Source organism: Sinohyriopsis cumingii, chromosome 7 (genome assembly GCF_028554795.1).
Source record: "Sinohyriopsis cumingii isolate HCF-2022 chromosome 7, ASM2855479v2, whole genome shotgun sequence".
Taxonomy (NCBI): Eukaryota; Metazoa; Mollusca; class Bivalvia; order Unionida; family Unionidae; genus Sinohyriopsis; species Sinohyriopsis cumingii.
This window is the reverse complement of record NC_142967.1, coordinates 41,417,831-41,444,404: the sequence shown is the minus strand read 5'-3', so window position 1 is coordinate 41,444,404 and position 26,574 is coordinate 41,417,831. Positions and strand designations below refer to the sequence as shown.

The 26,574-nt window shown below is 34.6% G+C and overlaps 1 protein-coding gene across 1 annotated transcript; it reads left to right on the top strand.

Moving 5' to 3' along the window:
- On the top strand, positions 1-26,530 carry LOC149795101 (actinia tenebrosa protease inhibitors-like). The gene is made up of 5 exons (XM_089963753.1): positions 1-159; positions 778-1,117; positions 21,919-22,051; positions 25,172-25,262; positions 25,870-26,530. The coding sequence occupies exons 1-5, from the start codon at positions 78-80 to the stop codon at positions 26,211-26,213; spliced, it is 990 nt and encodes a 329-aa protein (XP_089819879.1). The 5' UTR covers positions 1-77; the 3' UTR covers positions 26,214-26,530.
- The last annotated feature ends 44 nt before the right edge of the window (positions 26,531-26,574 follow it).

Genomic DNA, 26,574 nt, shown 5'->3' with positions numbered 1-26,574 from the left:
AAGTTTCCATGTTGCAATTTTGAAGTTTAATTGTTAGATTAAATTGTCTGATATGTTTGTCTTTTTTGTCAAGGGCAATGGAAATGCAACGTTTATGCATTCTGGTTATTGTCCTCGTGGCACTTTTCCTCAACAACCAAGCAAGTGGAATACGGCAGGGTAAGATATGTTTTATGCTACGTTAATTCTCTGTATTGTTTGGGGACGGGTCTAATAATATTTGGTAAAGGGGACAATTACCTTTAGCTCGACGAGGGCGTTTTAAAATCAAGGTGTTTACCCTAATTGAAATTATTGTTCACCTAATGAACTGGACAATTTTAACTTTAATCATATTAATACAAAATCTTTTGGGATGTTAGATTACGACAAGTAGACATTTCCTGTATCTAACACTCATTCATCAATAGGGAAACGCTTTAACGGACTATTTGTTCATTTATTCATTCATTTCCTTCATACGGAAATTTGCTGATACATACATGAAAAACAAGAACATATAACAGAAAAATCATATGTAGATATTGTAGAAAAGATGAGATTAACTTCAAAGTTTATAGAGTGATACGAAACTGGTTGTGAATAATTACTAGCATGTAAGAGGCGAATTAACCGGCGAGTGGAAATATGTAAGAAATATTAATTTTCTATCGAAAAGTAATTTGTTATCTTCTTGCAATTTGATTTTGGAAACTACTTTCGTTTGTCACATTACAAGAGTAAATATTTAGTCATATCATCAAATAACTTTCCTGATATATTCTTTAATTATTTCAGACCCATGTCTACAACCAAAGGTGATAGGCCCGTGCAAGGCAGCAATCAGGAGGTATTACTTTGACAAGATAATGGGAAAATGTCAACTTTTCTATTATGGCGGATGCCAAGGTAATGCAAATAATTTCGAAACCCTAAGCAGCTGTCAAAGACAGTGCGAGTGTAATCTGCCTAAAGATTCAGGACAGTGCCTTGCTTATTTTCCACGATACTTTTATAACTCTAAATCCGGACAATGTGAACAGTTCATCTATGGTGGTTGTGGTGGTAACGAGAACAATTTCAAGACCCTGGCTGACTGTCAGGCAATTTGTGAAAGCACAAGGTACAAGGACACAAATTAATTTTATTTGTAAATAATTTACCGTCCATATGGAGTATCAACGATATTTCTTTCGGTCTTCATTTACTTTTGGATAAGTGGTTGGTTTTATTTTAATTAAACCTTAATGAACCTTCTTCACGATATGGCGGTTTTCTCCAAAATTGTAAAGGAAAGGTAGATATGTTATGTTTCATGTCTGATCAGTTAATAATAAAACAAAACTCCAATCAAGTCTTACTTCATTACTTAATGTATGTTTTACATGTATTCTCTGTCTGCTGAACCACACTGGTCTATTACATGTTTGCTATCCTAGACTAGCAAAATGTGGTTTACACACAAATGACCGCAAACAAATTTGTTTCCTATCCTCGATTATCTATGTACGTACATTAATTGTTGTGGCTGGTTTTAAGGGCACGTTTGACACAACATAGGCTGTATAATGCCGAGGAAACGGTGGCTAAGTATCTTCCCCAAGGACACACAAATGCACCACACCCAGACTCATCTGTATGGGTATCGAACAAATGATACTTGGGCAAAAATAAGAATTAAAAAAGCTTCAGTAAATTTCAGCTGTTAATTTCGACTGCATGGTTTTTCTAACAGAAATTCAAATACAAGGGTAACGACTTTTTATTTTGCAATAAATGTGTACGCTATGATGATTCTATTATCGTTCTATAGTCGTAAAATAAATAATGGAAAAAGACAAAACCAACAAGTTTTTTTTAAAATCAGCCAATAGTTTAATTCTCTAGGATATAATATGAAAATTAAAGAGGAATATACATTATTGTGCATTATATCCCAAATAATCCTAAACGTTATCACAGGTCCAATTCCAGTATTGACTGTGCTGTTACGTCTTGGATGAGCTGATGTGCCATCAATCTTGATGCATCAATCCGGAATGTTCCTAAATAAATTCACAATAATCTTAAAATAGTGATTAAGTCCAAAATGTCGATGAGAACTTTGTAATTCGAATGAATAATTTAAATAAACATATGATTCCTCTTACATTTCATACGAACACAACTAACAAAGACTTCAAGATAGTGTTTTAGCACCTTTCATGATTAGAGACATACACAGCAGTAATAAGTCTCGTAGCTGGTCTGGTGGTCTAGACTACAGGTCAAAAATCACTCGGTTTATTAGACTAATCAACTTGGAATCAGTTCACGAGAATTTCAGAAGAGCCAAAGTGAGAATAGACAAACATCGAACATATAAGTAAAAAGAAAATGACGAAGACTGTGAAAATACACCATTAATTGTAGAAATTACACTACGTGCAAAACAAGGATATAAACCCAAAAATACTAGGATCTAGTATTTGACAGCGAGTGGTTTTACCTGTTTTAGTTGTCTTGTTCATTTTCTCAGAAATTAACATTATTCCTGCTTCAATAACACAACCTTTTCACAAATCAAGTGGATAATGATCATAAAAACAAAGACAACTAATGAATAAACTATTCACTCAATTGGACGAACACCTATCCGCAGTAAAGAAAAATATATTGTCAGTTGAAGCGCCAGTGGCTATTCACGAGGCAGCTTTGCCAAGGCCAACACAGAAACATCTGCAAAATGCTAAAACGATTAAAATTATTTGATCAAGCAGATCGAACACAATAAAGATATAAGAAAGAAATACAAAATAACATATCAAATTTCGAATTGTTCGAGGCTGCAACGGAAATAGTTTCAACTAGTTTTTGTTTTTCTGTAGCTGGATTAAGTTTATTATAAGTATCAGCTGGTACATTTGTTCTACATACCAGCTTTAGAATACCAGTTGTAGAAATTGTTTCTAAAGCACTGAATAATAAAATAATTATCAAACACGTTTCTAAACATAATGAAATAACAAATTCTGCCATCACCAAGTTAAAACGTATATATGAAATGATAAGCATAGCGATAAGAAAAACAACGTGTAGTCGTTGTCACCTGCAGTAGACAATGTCGCTCTACCAACAACTAAATCAGCCATGATTAATTTATTTAGCTCATCAAATAGAATAACAGGTATAACGAGACCAAAAAAATATGAAATCTAGACTGAAAAACAATTCAGAAACACGATAAACTATGGCTTGATAAACCTGATGGACAGAAATGCTGACAAGAAAAAAAATGGGAACACGGAAGCTTGTGCAAAGTATCCCAATACAAATGTTTCGCAAACGTATACGTAGTGTCAGTTTGTAATAGCGACACGACATGTCGTTGAGCGATAACTTTTTATTGTCCTTAGACAAAATGTATCTCTTGATAAATGGAAAAGCGTGGGTTTTGCAAAGCAATTATCTCCCGAAACTGAAATGAGGTTTTCAAATCGTGTTGATAACAGACACTTTAAGTGATCCATTTCATCAGAGAGATTGAACTTGTTTGTTTGATGTTACAATATTTCCTACAAATCGAAATACAATATTGTACATCAATGGCAAGAATGAAACAATGACTTTAAATATATGATGTTGAATTTTCACAGGATAGAATTTTACGTACCATGAAAGAAACAGCAAATTGTTAATAGAAGTATGCAATGTAAAACGAACCAAGATAAGATGAATGATAATAATAATAATAATAGTGTTCGTTTGTAGATGACGCTTTTGATACAACATCCCAGAATCTGGATTATGTTGAAGTTTCTGTTCTCTTCTCGAACCAATGAATTTGTTTGTCTAAAACATAACTAGAAAAGATGAGAAGAATTTTTTTCAGCTGTATGTGCCTCTTATTGAGATACGGTCTGTATTGTTTTGGATTTGTACCAAAAAATCATTTGGTTTTGAAATTAATTTATTCAACCTAATTGGCTTTTAAGAGTTTACTGTCATTATGTAAAAGTTTTATTAGGTGGCTATGTCTCTTAGAATGCTTGGGCATCAGCGTGAAATGTTACCACAATCGAGATAATTATTTTGGCTTATTTAGTTTTATACCTTAGGATAATGTGTTTATGTCAATGATCCTGGTTTTAGCGATGGCTCTCTCAATATTTAACTTTTTCTAGTTGTATTGGCTTGATTCGTTTTGTACATCAGCATTAGGATAACGTGTTTCTGTGGATGACCCTGTTTTAGCGATGGCGGTGTCGATACATTCACTCTTGCATTCTCTCTTTCCATTGTACTAGTTAACAAGTCTTTGGCTCAGACAGGATGCAAGGGCTTATATAATGTTTTTACAATTCATTAAGATGGTAGGTAGTAGAATATATATATATATATATATATATATATATATATATATATATATATATATATATATATATATATATATATATATAATGGATTGGGAACGTATGGGTATAAACTGTTGATCCTACACTATCCTTTCTCATGGATTCAAATAAATATTTTTGCTATAACTCAAGGGGAATATAATACAGCGAATGCCTCTTACTTTGTACTCCCCATGCCAAGCAAAACATATTCATTGATCCAGATTATCATTTCTCTCTGAACAACGAACAGTAAAGAACGGTGCTAATGTTTTGTATTTAAATTCAAACCTAAACAATGTGTGCCTAATAATCAGAAGATGGCACTATTGAAACGTGCACATTTAGATTTAGGATATCAATGACTCGCAATTCACAAATTCACAAAGATGAATTAGAGACATTGCAAAACAGATAGTGCTGTAGAATGAACTATATGAATGCAATGTTTCAGTGAAAACAATCTGAACCACGGATCTACATGGAAATTTAAACATAATTTCTACTGAAGTGACAGAAATGTCCAATAGGTATGTTTAATACGATAAATGGGGTGAATGCTAAAATGTAATTTACATAGGTCAATCAAAACATGATAACGAATGTATTTCAGTCTTAATAAGAAATGTAATTTGCTAGATTCACGTCTGGTAAAAGGACCGATTGAAGCCAGTTATCCAACACAGGTCAATTTTAAAAAAATGGTGATAAATAATGTCCTGTAGATGTGAAATTTTCCTCGCATGGAGTAGTGTCATCCAGTTAACTGCTAAATTAGTCATCAAACATTTTACAAACAAAATGCAAATTAGTCATCAAATATTTTACAGAATTTCTCTATTGTCCAAGATATACAGATTAAAATATGATGTTAGAGAGGGTTGATTTCACCAGAACAATGAATTCACAACAATGTAATCCGATTGCACGAGCCCGAGTTCGTCATGCTAAGAATATGTGTAATATTAATAATGCTCTTATGCTGTCCAAGATACGTTTAGCGGACTTGTATGCTAGTAGTCATGATTGCACCCGACTGCCAAGATTGAGTTTTAGATACTATCGCAAAGGCATCCACCAATTACTCTTGCCAAGCTGTATCGGCATTCGTCGCTCCCTTGGGCCCACCAGCTGCGTGGAGAGGGGGATCTGCTGCATGGACAACAAATGATTCTCCATACCACCCTGTCCAGGCTTCGTAGCTCCACGTCGGCACTACACGAGAAGTAGCAGTTTACCGGTTCTAAGTCAAAGCTCGATTGGCGTAGAGCTTGGCGCCAGGGGTTACTTCTGACGGTGATAGAGATCATCAGGTCCCACTGGACAGCTACCGCCCTCCTCAAGCTGGGCAGCACCTAGTCAGTAAGGCGCTTCCCGCCATGGCCTGTCTGCTTCACTGTGTGCGTGGAGCTTAGAGAACCATCTCGACAAGTGGGCCACAAAACTCCACACCAGGAAAGACTCAAAGAAGAAATAAGAACACTCCAGCTCTTCGTTTTGCAACCTAGAACATCAAGACCATGTGTCCTGGATTGACCGCTGACCCACATCAGATCGACGATGGACAGAAAACTGTCGTCATTGACAAAGAACTCTCCCGACTGAACATCGACATTGTCTGCCTTCAGGAGACCCGACTGGATGACAGCGGCACCATCATGGAACCCAATTACACGTTCTTTTGGCAGGGGAAGCCCTCGGATGAACCTAGGCAGCACGGTGTAGGCTTTGCCGTCAAGAACACGCTAGTCGCCTTCATTGAACCTCCGTCATCAGGTACTGAGAGAATCCTTGCCCACCGGCTGTCAACATCCTTCGGCCTGGTCAACATCTTCAGCGTGTACGCCCCAACCCTTTGCTCCACCCACGAGGTGAAAGACAAATTTTATGAGGCTCTGGATCAGGCAATATCCAGTATCCCCAACAATAAAGGCCTTTACTCACTGGGAGACTTCAATGCTAGAGTGGGATCTGACCATGAGGCCTGGTCCACCTGTCTCGGCTTTTACGGAAGGGGCAAGATCAAAGAGAATGGTCAGCGACTGCTTCATATGTGCTGCTCCCACAGCCTATGTGTGACCAACACTTTCTTCAAATGCAAGGACATCCACCAGGTGTCATGGAGACACCCGCGTTCACGCCACTGGTATCAGTAGACCTCGTCATCACCAGGCATGCGGAACTGGCCAGTGTCCTCCTTACCCGCAGCTACCACAGTGCCGACTGCGAAACAGGCCATTCCCTCGTGGCCAGCAAGGTGCGAATATTACCCAAGAAGCTGCACCACGCCAAGAAGAAGGGTCACCCACGTATCATAACCTGCTGTGCAAGCAACCCAGAGAAAACAGTTAACACAGTGTTGTTAATGTACTGTCGAGGACACGGAAGTTGTATCTTTCCCAAGAATACACCAAGGCATACCGCCCAGGCTGGTGACACTGGATAGGAGTCCTACGCTCTGATACCCGAGCTAACACAAAATGAACCCCAAAATATGTCAAAATGAAACAATGCTTGACAAAATGATTTTGAGCAACAAATAAATGGTATCACACAATGGTAGTTATAAAATCTCCAACATGGCACACAACTCATTTTGACACACCTGTAAATGTAAATGCCTGAGCATCAAAACTGGAGGAGGTAAATAAATACTCACAATGTACAATCATAAATAAGAGAAAACTAAAAGCAAACAAACGTCTTTAAATTTGTGCTGCTAATTTCATTGTTTTTTTTCTACAGAAAGTACAAGTACAAGGGCAAATCCATTATATACGACGTAAAAATTCAAATTTTATGAACTGACCATGTTTTCTTCAGTTTGATTGGCTGTAAACTGTCACGTAATACAGATCTGGAATTTTTTACACATCGATAAATTCTGCACATTATTTTCGGCTTTTTGTCTGCAGGTAAATTTATGTGAATTTTGAGGTTTACTCAGCGGGTAAAGCAGGGACTCTTCCGACTGTCACGGGTCCTGAGACTAAGTCTGATGACAAATGTACACAATGGAGAGGAATATTAGCAAAGCCGCACTCTACTCCCTGAATAAGAACACTCTCATTAGAAGAAGATTTCTCATAAAAAGGTAAAATACCTGACAATAAAAGACTATGAGAAGCTCCTGTGTCCCTTAAAATTTTAATAGGGATAGGATTGGCCGAATCACCCAAGAGTGATATAGAACCCTTCGGTAGGAATGGTTCATAATTCTCCATAATAAAATCATACTGGGCTTTATTAGACCCAACAAATGTATTGCTTTCAATACATATCCATAATATTGACCTCTTAGAAATAAAATCATTTGGAATAGATCTGTCTTGATTCTGATGCATAATTTTCAATTTGTAGCAATTATAAATAACGTGTCTCTTTTTCTTGCAATAGTACACGCTGGGGTAAAAATAGATCTTGAATCAAGCTTTTCAGAAGCTTGATTTTAGAAGTTGTGCCAGTTTTAGTTTTAGAAGGGCTAGTATTAGGCGGAAATACTTTTCTGCCAGAAGACTGTTGAGTAGAAGTCTTATTTACAAAAGGAACTTTATGAGTTAAAGAATACTCATTAGCAGCACGAGCAGCATTTTCCAAGTTTTCAATATGATGCTCATTAAGATAAGACTTAATGTCACTATTTACACAGTTCTTGAAATCTTCAAGTAATACAAGTCGTTTGAGACTTTCGTAATCTCGTTCAACTTTCTTGGCTAAGCACCATCTATCAAATAACTGCTCTTTTTCTCTAGCAAATTCGAGATGAGTTTGTCCAGTTTCTGAATTTTTGCCTATACGCTTCAGGGACTAACTCATAACCCCTTAGGATGCATTCTATAACCACATCATTGTCACCACTTTGGTGAACTGACAGCGAATTATAAATATCACTAGCCTTACCAGTGAGTACTTGTAATAACTGAGTCTAATGCTCCCTTGGACACTTCAAATTTTCAGCAACCTTTTCAAAACGAATAAAATATTTGTCTACTCTTTCTCTGAAAGGGGGCACTAACTTTATGTTCTTTGCAAGATCAAAACTCAAATTTAAATTTGAAGTATGAATGTGTTTTTCACTTGCTAGTTCCATTTCTTTCATTTTACATTGATATTCCCTCTCTTTCTCTCTTTCTTCCGTTTGCATTTGTTCTTTTTGTAACTGCATTTGTCTTTCTTTTTGTTTTTCTTCTGCTTGCAAATGCCATTTGTTTTTCTTTCTCTCTTTCCTGTGTCTCTCTCTTCTTTTTCATATTGTAACTGCAACTGTTTTTCTTCCATTTGTCTTTCTTTTTTTTTTCTTCTTCTTGTAATTTCATTTGTTTTTTTTTTTCTTCCAATTTCATTTGTTCTTTCTCTTTCTCCAACTGCAACTGCATTTGCATTTGTTTTTCCCCTTTATCCTTCTGAAGCTCCAGTTTCCTCAACTCCAATTCCATCTTGTATTTTAATTCTAATTCCTTCATTTTTATGTCAGAGTCTGATACAGACGTATTGACTGAAACCAAAGCACTTTTATCCAAAATATTCTTTTCTACCAAATACTGAACCAAAATATTTCTTATTTCCTGCTTCGTTAAGGAAGCTTTTACTTCAGAAAGATCGCATTTTCTGGCAAGATGAATCTCTAATTGTTCCTGGGTAGGATTTGAAAGAAAGAATTCCACTTTTGATGCCATTTTAGAAAAAGCTTGTCAATCTCAGTACAGATTTCAAAAACTAGGGGAATTCAAATTTCAAAAAACACAAGTTTTTCTGAAATATTTTAGCCAAATTTCAAATATCCTTAGGACGAGCGCCCAATTTCTATGTTACGTGATTAGGCTCGAATAAACAGTAACACAGAAAGAGTGAAAACAACAAGCTTTTTAAAATTTAACTAATATTTTATTTTCGTGAAACAAAACTGTAAAAAATAAATAAAAGAACTTACGGTTTCAGGAATCAAATCCAACATTAATCTAAGAATAATCCACGAATTAAATTGCAAAAGTCCTAGTAATAAATGTTCTAATAAATGTTTATGAACTAACAGTCAAGGTCAAACCATTTCCTGAAAAACAAATAATCATCTATAGTGAATAAAGTTACATTATAATAGCATGTAATGGAATAAAATTGTAAAAGTGACAAATTAAATTAAGATGTATATATTAAATCAGATATACATAACAGTGGTCAGACATATAACTTGTTCAATTGTCACTTTCTTCTACGTTTGGCGTAAGAGATCCAGACACAAGAAAGAACTCCAATCTAGCTTATTTTAGAGGTTGTTTTCTTCTATATCTCTTTCATCCTGCTTTTATTTCTCTAAATAGATCAAGGAGACCAAAAGTTTTTTTTATCCTTAATGGTGCATTCCATGCATTCATGTTATTTATATTTCCATAATTATATAAATCTAAGTCTAGACCTTGAACCAAGTTAAATTCCCCACATATAATAATAGACTCACGTTTATATACATGTATAAAATCATTTTATTATTGTACAATTCTGGGCAATCATTTTTTGGCCCATATAATTAATTAAAAAGACGTTCCTTTCACCAGTTTTAATATCTAATGCAATCAGATTACAGTCAGGATCCTTCTTACGGGTCTTTTATATCATGCTCAAAGTTGCTGTTGAATAGAATAAAAACCTGTAGCAAATGAAATACATTCACTATGCCCTAATATATAACATGTTATCCCCTGAGAAGAAACAGAATAAGTGGCAAAAGGTGGTTATATATTTTAGCTTTTGAAACGGGATGGATTGGTTGTTTCTCTCCTTGTTGAACATATTATTTTACTGGGTTTACATACCTTTAAACGTTGCTTAATTTGGTCTTCAAGGTACTTTCAATATATTGTTTGTCGTTTAGAAATACCTCTTCTTTGCAGAGCATGCCCTCGGTATCCTATCAATTAAAAGTTTCCATTCCTAAACGGTCGGACTATCTAAAAGTACTTGCCTGGTTTTAAATATTCGTCAGCCAGGTCAGAAAAGTAGCTATTCGCAAAACTTTTTTTGCATAATTTGAAATTCTAACTGTTTCATCGCTTTTAAATTTTGCTTTCCAAATAACTGAGTAAATTAATCCAAAATTTTAATATCCTTTCTTTTATTTTGAAGTAATTAATGTCTATCGATCTGGGATAACTGTTATTGTACCTCTCAAAAATATGGCTAGACGTCAGCACATTTTCAAGTTTAATTGAATTACTCCCACACAATTGTCTTTAATTTTCCTTTAAACGTTTCCACTATGGACCATTTTTATCAAAGTAAGTTGAGAAATATGCCATGTTTTAGTATTTAAAAAAATCCCTGGCAGTTGCAGTTGATCTAACAATATATGTTCTAGCTTTCTCTCTTTAACTACTTTTCAAAAAGCTTTGTGTATGCAACCTCTCGTTCATATTTACGTTTTAGGCTCAATATTATTTTGACAAAATATTGTTTGCACCCGTAGTTGCATGTCAACTATATCCATCTGACACTGATCATTCACGTAAAAAGCTTCTGGCTTGCCTGTTTAATATGTAGTTAGATTGTTCAGTTAGCAATCTTTAAATGCAGTGTGTTGTATTATCTGTATGTCCCCTATAGTTCTGAGCAAACACTGGACATTCCAAGTAGAAGCAATGATATAAAAAATAGGATTTGTCATCATTGAAAACGAAATAAATACACACAGAATATTTTCCGCTTGATTAATTGTCCTTAAGTGTTATCAATAAATGAGTTAAAGAATACTCATCAGCAGCTCGAGCAGCATTTTCCAAGGTTTCAATCTGATGCTAGTCAAGATAAGACTTAATGTCACTATGGACACAGTTTTTGAAATCTTCAAGTAATATAAGACTTTCATAATCTCGTTCAACTTTCTTGGCTAAGCACAATCTATCAATAAACTGCTCTTTTTCTATAGCAAATTCGAGATGAGTTTGTCCAGCTTCTTTTCTATAGTTTCTGAATTTTTGCCGATAAGCTTCAGGGACTAACTCATAACTCCTTAGGATGCATTCTTGAACCACATCGTAGTTACCATTTTGGTCAACTGACAGTAAATTGTAAATATCAATAGCCTTACCAGTGAGTACACATTGTAATAACTGAGTCCAATGTTTTCTTGGCCATTTCAAATTTTCAGCAACGTTCTCAAAACGAGTAAAATGTTTGACTACTTCTTTTTTCTCTGAAAGGGGGCACTAATCTAATTTTGAATCAAGGGTAGGATCTAGGTTAAAACCTGGTGTTTACTAAAACGAGCAGTCAAGGTCAAACTATTTTCTGGAAAAAGTATCATCTGCAGTGAATAAATGTACGTTACAATAGCATGTAATGAAAAATAAATAAAATTTAAAACTGACAAACAAACAATTAAATTGTAATAATTATATATTAAATCAGATATAATTAAACGTACGTAACAATTTACTTTGTGAGTGACTAGGTAACATTTTCTGATCGATAACTATCCAACCATGATGATTTAAACCTATAATAAATGTATATACATTGGTGATGTCATCATCCACCAAGTTATATGTAACCATCCATGGATATTTATTCGGATATTAGTCTTGTATTCAAGGATTTAAGAATGTTAGCGGTGGTTCTGATATCACAAACATCATTTTTACACGTTATCTGCGACAGTTAAACCTTTATTAACGACCTTAGTGTATTTTAGAGAGTCCTGGATTACAGTCCAAACCAGACCGTTGACCCCAAAAGTTAAACATGTTTGCTTTCGAACTTTTAGTCACTTTTTAAAACAAGTTGCAAAAATGAGAATTTTAGTCTCAGACTGTTTAAAATGGTGTTTTAGCAGTTTTAGCAGTTTTCCAATATAGTCCAAAACAGCAAAAACACGAGTCTCGTGACCGGTCCGGAGGTCTAATATATAGGATCGAAAATCTGTCTATTTGATTTGTATCTAGGCTTAGAAAAAAGATCATCTTAGAAAGATTAACAAAACTATCTGGAATAACACAGGAAGAAAAGGCAAAATCCAAACAGATAAAGAAAACAAATAATAGTCCAAAATGATGAGGACACGGAAAAATACAACACAAGTTGTGGAAATTATATTACGTGTAAAAAATTATAAAACGTAAACAATACGACAATCGTGTAAAAAATTATAAAACGTAAACAATACGACAATCGTGTAAAAAATTATAAAACGTAAACAATACGACAATCTAGTATTTGATAGCTAGTTGTAATACCTGTTTTAAGCGTCTTGTTCATTTTGTGAAAAAGTAAAATTGTTGCCTTCTAGACGCTGATGATCTTTTCCCAAAGCAAGTCGATAATGATCACAAAAACAGATACCAAATATGAATGAACACACTATTTGGGACCTCTCCATGGCAGAGAAAAATATTTTGTCAGTTGAAGCACCATCTGAAGCACCATCTGCGCTCCCTGTTCATTATACTGTGTCTAACCACACCGCCTGAGACGGCATTGCCAAGATGAATACAGTGCTAGAAAGATTAGAAATTATTTGATCAAGTAGGTCGAACTATATACAGGCATATGAGGTAAAGACAAAATGGAATATATATATATATATATATATATATATATATATATATATATATATATATATATATATATATATATATATATATATATATATATGTGTGTGTGTGTGTGTGTGTGTGTGTGTGTGTGTGTGTGTGTTATGATAGGTCTTTTTATCAGAACCTTCTTCTCGTGCTTTGAGAAGGGATACTCATAAGTTAAGAAATGTCTCTGCCCATGGCTAGAGAGAGAGAGAGAGAGAGAGAGAAGAAAGAGTTCAGGCTCTCTAACGAGGGTGTCACCAATAACCGTGTCATTACTGCTACATCTTGGGGAAAGAGGCACGGAATCGCTGTAAGAAAAAGGCAGAGCTGTTCTGACTCGAGGACCGAACCTTATATTGATATATATAATGCTACATTTTAAAGATATATTTATAAAGCCTTTATATTTAAAATACAAGAAATACATATAAATTTACACTATTCCATCGTGTTTACCAACTTCATTTGTATAATTTCTGCCTTTGAGAATGTAATACATATAGTTAAATCTCAATTAACTTCATGATATCCAATGAGTATAAAATTCAATAGTTTCGATTAATGCAATAATCATTTTGAAGAAATGTATTGTACTAAATTCAAAATAGAATACTAATTTGGAATAGGTTACTAAACATTGCTCATTATTACTTCAAGAATCTTTTATTTCCAAATTAAATCTAAATATGAAGTTGGTAGCGAATTCATCTTTTCCAATAATACATACCACAAATACAATTAAACAATCCATTATATTATAAAATATAAATAACTCACAATAATTTTGGAAAATATGAACTTTACCATTAATGTCTCAAATATTAAAAAGTGCCCATTCTTTAAAGTAGTTTGCGAATACAGACGATCCTTACCTGTAAGGAAAAGACAGAGCTGTTCTGACTCGAGAAACGAACTAACCCTTCGTAAGCCCGCTTCTCCGTTTATACAGTTTTAGCGTTCGCTCAGTCCAGTCAGTACATGACCCTTGAACTTTTCCCAGGGCGATCGTGTGAACCATCTTCATAATGCATCCATTATTGATATAACAATGTGTATGTTCAGCAGCTTCCCCCCAAACCTAAATTGCTGACATTTAGATACGGGCAAAATGTATTGTATGCTGACATTTGTTGACATTTAGTTACGAGCGAAATGTATTGTATGGATTTCTGCACCTGCTCGTAAAGCGCGATCTTTATATGAAAGCATAGTTATATTAGACAAATATATAAAATTTATCTCCATATATTTTAATGAAAAATTACTTTTAATACAATTTTTATTAAATTTCAATCTTAATATTTTTACTTAAAAGTTCTGTCCTATATATATATATATATATATATATATATATATATATATATATATATATATATATATATATATATATATATATATATATATTCATACCAAAGACTTACAAAATGGTAATAACAGGTGTCTCGCTTGGCGCTCAGCATTAAGAGGTTAGTGTTAGGAATGGTCAGCCTGGTGTCAGGATAATGTGACTGGGTGGGACATCATGCTACATGTCTGCGGCATGATGCCCCAGTGCTAGACATCACTATAAACTGCCACACTGCAGACATGACTGAAAAATTGTTAAAGCTTCGTTAAAAATCCAAATCACACACACACACACACACATATATGTATGTATGTATGTGTGTATATATATATATATATATATATATATATATATATATATATATATATATATATATATATATATATATATATATATATATAAAGGTTAAAAGTAACATATTTGGTACAACATTCATAATGTGTACATTGTGGGGGTGGGGGCGGAGTACCTAATGAAACCCTGATTTTTTTTTACCATTATGGGCACACTGCATGAAGATAATCAAGTTCGTGCTAATGTACAGTCGTATAATACGATGGAAGTCCCGACATCATCCAAATGGCTATAAACTGCCATTCCATAACAAGAATGAATGCGATTAAGTGAAACGTCGACTACATTACACGAAGGATTGAAAACTTGAAACCAATACAATTACTATTTTTTTAAATTAAAAGACAATGTGTCAATAAAAAAACAAACAAAACATGCAAGGATATAACTTTCTCTTAAATTACATTTCAGATAAAGCAAGAGTTTATTAGTCGACACATAATTTCCAATGAGATAATTAATTAGTTAAAGAATAGAAGTGGAACCAAATATTTTATTTAAATTTAATCGACTTTTTTAAAATTACAAACTTTTTCAACACAAATGTTATTTGTTTTATCAAACTTTTATGAAAGCTTATTTTCGGTCTTTGTTTGTATTTCTGATAATAAACCTGTGACTGGTGATAGATTTGCAATCACAACAGCTTCCTTTGTGCTTTATGCAAATGTCCAAAGTAAGAGACATGTACAATATCAACAACTTTTCACATAAAAGTATTTTAATGTTGGTTGAAACATCTGTCATTGTAGAGAGCATGCATATCAATGATCTACAACTTACAGGTTCCGCTTCATTAATAAAGCATAAGCATTTACACAAGTGGTAATCATAGTTTAATTATTAACTTAGCTGTAATCTTATTAATGTTTTGGTAATCTTCCCTTCATAATGAATCTATGTATAGTGTTTCAGATAAAAATGTTTGGTCAGTATCATATACGTCATTTCCAAACACAAAAGTAGTTAGATGAACACTACTGTTTACAATAGAGCATTGTTTGAAACAATATGTCTCTTTCAATAACACAATATGCGCTCAACAATTAAATGGAAGTTAATTTTTTAATTCTCAAAGAAACAACAGGTATAGTGGTTTTTGTAAATAATCAATTCTTGCCCATATCATAAGTAAGAAAATTATATTTAAGTACCAGTCTGCTAATAAAACAATATCTTTTCAACCACCACAATTAAGGTAGGAGGGTCCTCAAGCAATACGTTTTGTTTTACTCTTATTGTAGGACAAGTTCTTATTGCTAGATTTAACTCATTCCATGCATGCATTATGGATGACACAAAATAAAATTTTAAGGCACCGAAGGTTTTAGATTTTTAGCGACTGTGGATACTAGATCCTATCCGTAGTAAAGGAGAAATGAGAGAGAGAGAGAGAGAGAGAGAGAGAGAGAGAGAGAGATGAATGTAGGGAGAGAGAGAAAGAGATATAACCATAGAACAAATGTAAAAATATCTTTTTTAGCAACTCATATTATTGATATTATGGTCAATATTCTTCCTTTCGTATAGAATCTATGCATTAAGTTTTGAATAGAAACGTTTTGTTCAGTAATATGCGAGTAATTTCCAAATAAGAGAGTAGCTTTATCATAACTTCACTTTTAAATATAGCATTTTTCAAACATCCTTTTTAATGACACATAATATACGCTCAAACATTTAGTTTAAATCTTTTTCTATGGAATTTTCACAGGAACAACAGGTTGAGTGGTTTTTATAAATAATAAATGTTTGCCGAGATGATAAGTAAGAAAATTGTTTTTTAAGTATCAGTTTGCTAATAAAACAGCATATTTGCAACCGCCACACTTTAGGTGGGATGGTCCTAAACAGAATTTTTAATTAATGATGTACGACACCAACATTCAACAAATTTGCTTGAGTTTCTTTGATTGTGGATACTATCTCTTGTGTGTAGGATAGAAGTAAGTCTGTCATGAAATCTTGACATTGTTTGTTGACAATTATATAAATCTCACAAAGAATTTTGAGTTTTTTCCTCTCCACAATAGTAAACCACTCTCAATTCTTCTTTTCACAAAAGATATATAGCTCATTAATTTCACCGGTCCTTAAGAACAGACAAATCTAATTTGTTCTTTCCGAAAAAATACTCTCCTGATACAATTTATATCGGCATTCGGTTATACTGTATTTATGTTACTGTGTTATCCTTTTCGTGAGCAATACATGCATGATCTAACAGAAATAATTATAATTAGCAGTTTGAAAATCACTTCCACTCTAACACTTTTTATCAGAGGAACATTATTACAGTTTAAAATTTCATTTCTACAAAACCGTCACGATAATTAAATTTTAGGAAACACAAATATGTCGAAGGCAACAAAAGTGAAATTCATGACAAACTAAAACTCCAACCTTTTCGATCTATTTGAGTATCAATGTATATTCTTCTTCTTCTCTTTTTTAAACTGACCTCCAAGTGGGGCAATGTTTAAAAAATTGAAGATGAACAGATACATTAAAACGACAATAATTTCAAATAATAATGGAGACTTGAAGGTGGCAAAAAATATAAACGTGAGTGCTATTTTTTCAATTACAACATCGTATAACAAGCATGATTATACAGTAACATTATCTAAAAAGCAAACAAAACAACTACATTAATTTTCAAAGACAGCATTTACTAAGAGAAATCATAGAATCATTCCCAGTGAAGAAATAAATATTAATTATGCAACCATAATCGAAATAATGCAGGAACACTGACAGTTTGTTGAGAAAGGTTTTGGTGTATAAATTGTTTCGAAAATTGCATCTGGACGAAACATACTGATTTTCTCTGGTTACGTGGCTGCTTTCAGATGAGAAACGGTGTTTGATAAAAGCAAAAGGAACTCACGTTTAATAAATACGAAAAAGAGAAGTAACGATATAGTTGTATGTAAGCAACGGGAATGAGCGCTTTGAAAATAAATTTATCATAAATCTTTTTCACATGAATTTCTTATTTTAATGCTAAATATCTCAAAATAGAATTTGTATTATTCTTTTTGGGGACACAAAACTGTACAAGTCCTTCCCCCGCCACTCTGGCGAAGGTGGAATTGCTGTCATCACAAAGAACTCCATGATCAAACGTATTAACCACACCACAACTTTCAGTTTCTACCACACATCATTTGAACTACTCCAAACTACACTCACACTGGAACAAAGGTCATTCCACTTTTTCTGCCTATACCGCCTTCCTCATAGTAGAAAAAGCAAGCTGACTGAATCTCTCTTTTATGGAGCAGTTACCAAATCTCCTGCAGTATGGAAATTCGATAGGTGACAACCTGATTTTTCTTGGAGATTTCAACTTTCACTTTGACTGTTCCGGAAATCCAAACACATCAAAACTCCTAGATTCCATTAATGGTTTCAACTTCAAACAGTCAGTTAACCAACCCGCCCATAAACATGTTCACATTTTAGACTGGATTCTACATAGACCTGATGCTAATATTCTACGGTCCTCCCTCGTATCCCACGAACTTGCATCAGATCACCATTGCATTATATGCCATCTTGACGTATCAATCCCTAACCATCCACCTTTATTTGCTACTAAAAGAAACCTCCGTATGATTATCAGAATCAAACTAATGCATGACATTCATGCAAACCTAACATCTTGCTTACCCCCTAGCAGAACAACTCGATAACTGCCTTCGTTCATTGCTCCAAAAACATGCTCCATCCACCAGGTGCAGAGTATCAATTCAAAAGTGTTCTCCATGGTATAGCAGTGTTAGGGTCCAGCTTCGCACTGCTAAAAGAGACTGCCGTAAAGCTGAGAAGCTTTGGCTTCCCACCAGACTCACTATTCATAAGCAAATCTATGAAGCCGCTAAGAAGAACGTCACAAGCATAGTCCATGCAGCGAAACCAGCCCACTACACTACTAAGATCATGGAAAGTTCCAGCCAGCTGTAAAGAGCTCTTAGAGATTACTAACAAGCTAATGTCAAGGAAAAAATGTACACCACTTCCAACTACCTCCTCTCCAGTCAACCTTCCGCACCTGTTTGCAAATTTATTCCGTGACAAAGTATAAACAATTAGAGATAAGCTTGACAACACAATTTCAATTGACCCGTCGTCAGCATACAATTGGAATACAGAATTTCAGCGGCAACGATTAGCAGCATTTGAACCTGTCTCTATGGATTTAGTACGTACAATCGTGATGACAAGAGCACCAAAGTCAAGTGAACTTGATCCAATTCCAACATCACTGCTGCTTGAGTGCTTAGATCCAGTATTGCCTTAACTAACTGCTGTTTTTAATACCTCTCATCCGGGCAATTCCCATCTTTATTCAAAACTGCCATTGTAACGCATCTGCTGAATAAACCAACACTCGGCCATAACGATTTAAAGAACTACCACCCAGTTTCTAATCTCCCATTCATATGAAAATTCTTAGAAAAGGTTGTTCTATCCCAGCTTGTATCTCATCTGAATTCAACCAGTCTTTTTAACACTGTACAATCTGCATATCGCCCTTGCCACAGTATTGAAACTACTTTTCTAAAACAAGTTTATGACATTCTCACTGCTTTGTTTAGCGGAAATATTACAGTCCTTATCCTCCTTGATTTGTCTGCAGCATTTGACACAATATACCATGATATATTACTTCACCGTCTCCAGCACGTATTTAGCATTCACGATAGAGCCTTACTGCGGTTCAAGTCCGACTTGGTCAACAGGACACAACTTGTGTATGCAAATGGAATACACTCTAGCCCATTTCATCTATATTGGGGTGTTCCACAGGGGTCTGTTTTTTTTTCGGTTCTCTTCATTCCATACGCTCAGCCGCTCTCAAGTGTCATAGATCATCATAAAATGTCTCACCAATTGTACACTGACGACACCCTAATATACAAATCTAGCCACCCAGCTGAAGTTGATGCTACCATCCAAGGTGTAGAGAGGTGCATTTCTGATTTGAAATCATGGATGACATTTAACAAGTTGCAGATGAATGATGATAAACCTGAGGCCATTCTCATCACAACATAAAAACTTTCTCACTCACATCCTTTACCTCCAACAAAAAATATCAGAAACACCAACATTAAATTCACAGTCAGTACGAATCCTAGGTGTTACTCTGGATAGTACTCTCACATTGCACCAACATGTCACGAACATATACAAGGCTGCATATATTGAGCTGAGACGCATCAGCTCAATTCGCAAATGTCTTTCAGTTGATGCCACTGAAACATTTATGTGTTCATTAGTACTTTCAAGACTAGACTATTGTGGCTCAATTATGTCTGGTTCATCTCAATATCTACTCCAGAAACTTTAAAAAGTTAAAAACACAGATGCCCGGATCATACTTAGAGTACCACGATCAAAGCACACCTCCCCGCTGCTCTGTACCCTACACTGGCTATCCATTCGATCCAGAATCAAACACAAAATTTGTTCTCTGTGCTACGTTTCACTGACTGACTCCAGTCCAACATACCTATCCGACCTTACCCATGTGTACACACGAGCAAGATACTTAGGTTCCTCTTCTGACGTTCGTATACTCATTATTTCCACTATGAAAACTAAGTCATATGGACAAAGTTCTTTTGCATACCAGGGCCCAGCAACGTAGAATGAATTGCCCACTGAACTTAGACACTAAGACACAGTGATCACATTCAAGAGTGCTGTCAAAACTCACTTATTTCGACTGCAATAACAAACTTAAAGACGTAATAATGTTTCCTGCCTTAAATATTTTAAGCATGGTTTTATGTTTTCTAATTTCGTGGTGTTTGTTTTTGTAATCATATCATTATATATGTTTTTATGTTATAGGTGTTGTCTATTGTTGTAAAGCAATTAGAGCTTCTAAAGATTAGGCGCTATACAAAGTCCTCATTATTATTATTATTATTATTATTATTATTATTATCATTATTATTATTATTATTATTATAATAAATTAATTTCAAAGAGGATGTCATAACCATGAAGCCTTAAGACTTGCTGTTTTGTAAATATCAATCTTACACATTGTGTCATTACGGGTGTCAATATGTCTATTGATTATGTCGAATAAACATACTTTCTGTGTACTCAAGCATGCGTGCCTCACACTGACATTGAAGTGATCTTTGATTGACAGTATGATAATGACAGACCTGGCCGGAATTAGACAATAGGAGGACCTAAGCAATGGGAAGTGTTAACAGAGAATAAGGCTGTGAAACAATTGAACGTGGCAATTTTCTCTAATTATTACAATGTAATTTATATAATTTATGGACAATATATTGCATAGATAATTATAGTGTACATATTATGCAAAAAACACGGGTTAAAGTATTACCTAAATATAAATTATAATAAAACTTTAATTTTTTTTACAAATCTAAAATTTTGAGAGGCACCTTCAGACTGTGAGGCCCTAAGCTGTAGTTTGTTTAGCTTATGCCTAAATACGGATCTGATCACAGAACCATTTACTCCGCGCACGTAATATATACAACTCTGCCGGAACTTGACCGGGATATGAGTTATCCTGTCCCAAGAGCTATATTTTCGCAGCTTTGTATCTCAATTTTTAAAAATTCATAAAAAGTACAAAATCCCAATCTAAGTATAAATGATGTTAATTTCCCATGTAGCCAAGTAAGTGACCCAATTTATTTTAAACCTGACAGAAACAATAACTCCTACTTAGTGCACTAATAACGGCTAAATGTGTTGTTTTCTACAGAACACAATGCTCCTACACTCATAGCTACGGCCATAAGGGCTTGCGCAATCGGCACCACTATACCATTATAGTGGTATTTGCTATGCTTTCCGTAAATGAAATACGTACGAAGCTTAGAAGTTTCTTTTGGGATCTGACATAGATTACCTCTGACTGCCTGGCATTCGTTTCTTTGTAAACAGTATTTATTTTCTATGCATATGGTAGTTTAATCAATCATCGTTGTATCAGTACCATCATATCCACAATTATATAAATTTTCACTCTTCATTTATATATTTTACATGTTTCATTGCTTTTAATAAGAAACATTAATAGACTCGCTGAAACAAATGTATCAATTATTAAAAACAAAATGCTTGAGATTAGATTTAAGTCATTCCTGTTTTATTGTTGTAACCACCGCAATTTATCCTCAACAGACCCGGATTTCATATTTGACAGCTGTAAGCGTAAACAGGAAATGCTTACAAATAAGAATCGATTTGACAAGTGAAGTCAGACCAAGTGTCGAGCCCATTAAAGAAAGTTAACTTGTGGAGGTTTGGCAATATTATATACCAGTCAAGGCAATAGTATATACCAGTCAAGGCAATATTATATACCAGTCAAGTCAATATTATATACCAGTCAAGGCAATATTATATACAAGTCAAAGGTAAGTAAGAAGCAGACATTTTGTTTTCTTACAACTGTCTTTCAGTAATTCTTATGTCTTCAATTCCATAAAGCAGACATCCAGTCAGGTTAATACCAATGGGGGATGTGATGCAATGGAGTACATGCGTTTTAAAATGGATTTTGTGTGAGCATTCTATTCAGTCAGTCAAACATTGTACAAGTAAGTATTTGTAAAGAAAGGCGTGGAACCACGTTAGCCGCCTTATAGGATAAGCTTGGAAAGAATAGTGCCTTCTGATGTTTTGCGACACAACAAAACGATTAGGTCATTTAAAGTAAGTGGGGTAATGTGTCCAAGGACAATGATAATTGATGCCGGTTGTCTCACTGATCCAAGGACACATTACAGTACCTGATTGATGTTGATCATATGGTAGGATTCGAACCCGCACCCCTGCGGTAGCGCGTTAAGCATGCTTACACATAAACCTCCATTAGTTTCATCTCACGACAAGCATAAGGGCGCATTTGGCATATTCTACTTCCCCGAGGCTTTGCTGGATTATCGTGGAAAGAGCTAAAATTGTCCCACCTCAATAATAAATAGTTATTATTGTTGTGGTGGTGGTGCGTTTAACGTCGTTTGTCAGGACACTATAGGCTATACATGGCGGCCAGTATAAATATAAAAGGAAGAACCTGGAAATTTTCGCTAAGAATAACCGATGCACGGATATCTACTGGCAAGCTTTCTCATATATCCATATTGGCCAAACCCGAGACTCGAACCGACGCGGACAGAGGAGACATAGCAGAGATTGCAATGATCGGTAAAGGCAAGTGCTTGAGACCACTCGGCCACCCGGGGCCCTAAGGAAACCACTCTGCCAACCGGGGCACTAAATTATTGAAAATGATAATTGATGCCGGTAGTCTCGCTGATAATATCCTCTCTATCTATTAATATAAAACACTATTTGATTTCAACGAAAGGGAATAACATTAGAAAACCAAAATTCTGGATGATACGAAGAATATAACCTTAAATGAGTTAGAGCAGTATAAAGGTAATTCGAAACCTTTGGCATATGTAACTGTTAGACCTTTAGAATGCTGGAAAGGAGTCACAAATTTAGATTGTACTTAAAATGCTTCAGATTATGTATTTAGTAAAATTATTTACTGTTTTCATACCCAAATGAAGATACTTTATTTTCCTGTCCACATTTTTTGTGCGGATTGAAACAGGAGACATTGCTGGGGTGCAAGATGAATATTGTAGAAAAATTGATTCAACGGTCCAACAACAATTAACAACAAACTGTATTAATTGTGGATTTAGTTGTAAGGATTTTGTTTACTATTTTTTTCATTTCTGCATTTAAAGTCGGAAATTGTGTGTATTGGTAAGCTTTGAGTCTATATCAGTAAGATACGCCTTACCTGAGTCTAATTAACATACATCAACATTTGATTTCTTCATCGTTTTCAGACATGATTATGATTAAGATGACGTTAGAATCGCAACTGAAACAATTTTTTTACCATATTAAAGGGGGGGGGGGGCTTCCTAAAAATGTGTACCGTTACTGTTGACTGTAACAGGTATAATATACTGTTCTAGGTGACACAGAATATGCAATATCAATAGGTCATCTAAGTTCAGTCACTGACATTATTCATGTGGAAAACGTATTATAAAAACTAATACTTGGAGCCAACGCGCGCGCGCGTGTGTGTGTGTGTGTGTGTGTGATTTGGATTTTAAACGTGGCTTTAACACCTTTTCGGTCTTATTGCTACGATGTCTGGCAATGTATTGTAATGTTTAGCACTGGGGCATAATGCCGCAGACATGTAGCATCATGTCTCACCCAGTCACATTATCCTGACACCATGAACACCAGACATAGCACTATCCTCTTAATGCTCAGTGCCTAGCGAGGCAGTTGCTAGTACCATTTTTTTTATATCTTTGGTACGTCTCGGCCGGGGTTCTAACACGCGATGTACCGTACATGATGTGGAGCTCTAACCACTTAAACCACTGGAGAGGTACAGGATTTTTTGTCGTTTTTGGTTCAGTTTTAGGTATTTTTGATGACCCTTTCTCGTTCGATTATATAAATTTATGCTACAGGATCTCCTTATCCTTTGTGTGTGTGTGTGTGTGTGTGTTTGTGTGTGTGGGTGTATGTGTGTGTGTGTGTGTGTGTGTGTGTGTGTGTGTGTGTGAGAGAGAGAGAGAGAGAGAGAGAGAGAGAGAGAGAGAGAGAGAGAGAGACGGAGGACTGAAAGTTCTGAATAACTTACATCATGGCAGATATCCTTTCAAACTGAAGAAAGAAAGTAGTTCCATATGTGGTAATCCATGATTTTTCTCCCACTGATATATTTCGATATGACATTAAGAAATATTTAATAAAATTCTTTTTATATAAACAATGTCGTTTCTTATCGATTTATTTTCACTACTTTTCGTCGCTATCAACAAAGGTCGTTCATTTTTTGCAACAAAGTGCAAGAATATTTGTTGCTTTCTTTATATTTTAATATTCATTATTAATGTTGAAACGTGTATTCATTTTCAATATTTATCCCTTTACATATTCACAAATTTTGGTATATAGTAAACTCTGACTATAACGAATTTCTGAGCACCATCTCGAAGAGCTTGAATTAACCCTTTATAAACGGTACAAGCTTACCACATATTTAACGGGTTCGGTATTAGTAACAGTGCACTGGACATTTAAGTGACAAGAAACTCTATTTTTGGCCTGACTGTGGTGTAAATATACAAGAAATTATATTAAATAAAGTTTTCTGTACATATTCTGTACAGTTTATGTTTTTATTTCTTAGATCATGATCTGGTCTATATTGTAACAACCCAGGCGTGTAAACGCCGCTTGTTGTTTATTAGCATTCAGCTTTCAATTTGTAATCAGTCATAATTAATGAACCTCAAGTTCCAAGTTTTTAATCTCGGGATATATCCTTCACCGGCAAATGATTTTTTTTTAAAGAGAAAAACAAAGTTCGCCGATGGATTAGAGATTTTCAAAGTATCTGCTTAAAGACTGCACATTGCAGTTTTTTGTTTTATTTCATTGTAAGATTAAATTGTCTGATATTTTTCTCCTCTTTCTTTTAGTCAAAGGAAATGGAAATACAACATTTATGCGCTTTGAGGATTGCTTTCGTGATACTTTTTATCAACAACCAAGCCAAGGCAATACAGTTGGGTAAGATATATGCTTTTTGTTGGTGGTTAGGGTTCTTTAATGTCACTTCCTTTGCCTATCAAAGGAAAAATTAACTTTGGTTCCATAAAGATGTTTTAAACGTCCAATGTTATCTTTATTAAAATTACTAAATGAATTGGATTTTAAATTTCTTCCTTCTGATAAGCGACACTCATAATTTTACTTTTGTTAATGTGAACATATTTACAAAGTTAGATCAAATCATTTATTCATTCACTTATTTAATTAATCATTCATTTCCACCATAATATCTGCGGATAAATGCATGACAAGCAAGAAAATTAAACAGATAAATCACACGTAATTAATGTAGAAATATAAAATGATAAGCGTTGCAGAATATAAAGTAAAACACGATCTACTGCGAATAAATACACACAGCCAGTTAAACTACGATTGAAAAAGTGAACTATTTATTTTTCTATCCAAGATGTTTTCTCTCTGTTATTCCAATCTCAGAAAGTTTTTTAATATATTTTATAACATTGAAACAGCACATGTTTCGTTAAATATAATTCCTACTTATTGATTTGCGCAAATAAATAAGCAAATTTCGTAACTATATTATATCCTTTCGTTATTTCAGACCCATGTATACAACCAAAAGTGGTGGGTCCGTGTGAGGCATTAATAAGAAGGTATTATTTTGACCAGAAAATGGGAAAATGTCAGCCTTTCTTTTATGGCGGATGCCAAGGTAATGCAAATAATTTCGAAACCTTAAGCTCCTGTCGAAGGCAATGCGAGTGTATTCTTTCAAAAGATCCAGGACTATGCGATGCTTATATTCCACGGTACTTTCATAACTCTAAATCCGGACGATGTGAACAGTTCATCTATGGTGGTTGTGGTGGTAACGGAAACAATTTCAATACCTTGATGGACTGTCAGAGAACTTGTGAAAGCATATGGTATAAGGACACAAAATGATTAATCTTACAGGTCACGTGGGAACCTTTCAATCATAGCACATCATAATTTCGGTCTTCATCTGCTTTTATATAAGTGTAAGTGGCTTTTATTTCGGTACTTCGTGCACATATTTTATTAAAGTAAACCTTGATGTCGTTTTATGATGTTATGGCATTTTTATCCAAAGTTGTAAAGCAACATTAGTTATAATATTTATGGTAGACGATTAATGATTGAAGCAAAAAAGTAACAAACAACGAACAGTCTTATTTCATTTATTAATTAATATATGTCATACATTGATTCTCTATCTATTAAACCATTTCATACAGTGACACATAGTTTGATCAGCTTGCTATCCTACAAAGCAAGATAAGGA

Coding starts and splice junctions, on each gene's coding strand:
- LOC149795101 (XM_089963753.1), top strand. CDS start 78: ATGGAAATGCAACGTTTATGCATTCTGGTTATTGTCCTCGTGGCACTT. Junction 1,118..21,918: donor ACAAGGTACAAGGACACAAA/TTAATTTTATTT, acceptor AGCCCATTAAAG/AAAGTTAACTTGTGGAGGTT. Junction 25,263..25,869: donor AGCCAAGGCAATACAGTTGG/GTAAGATATATG, acceptor TCGTTATTTCAG/ACCCATGTATACAACCAAAA.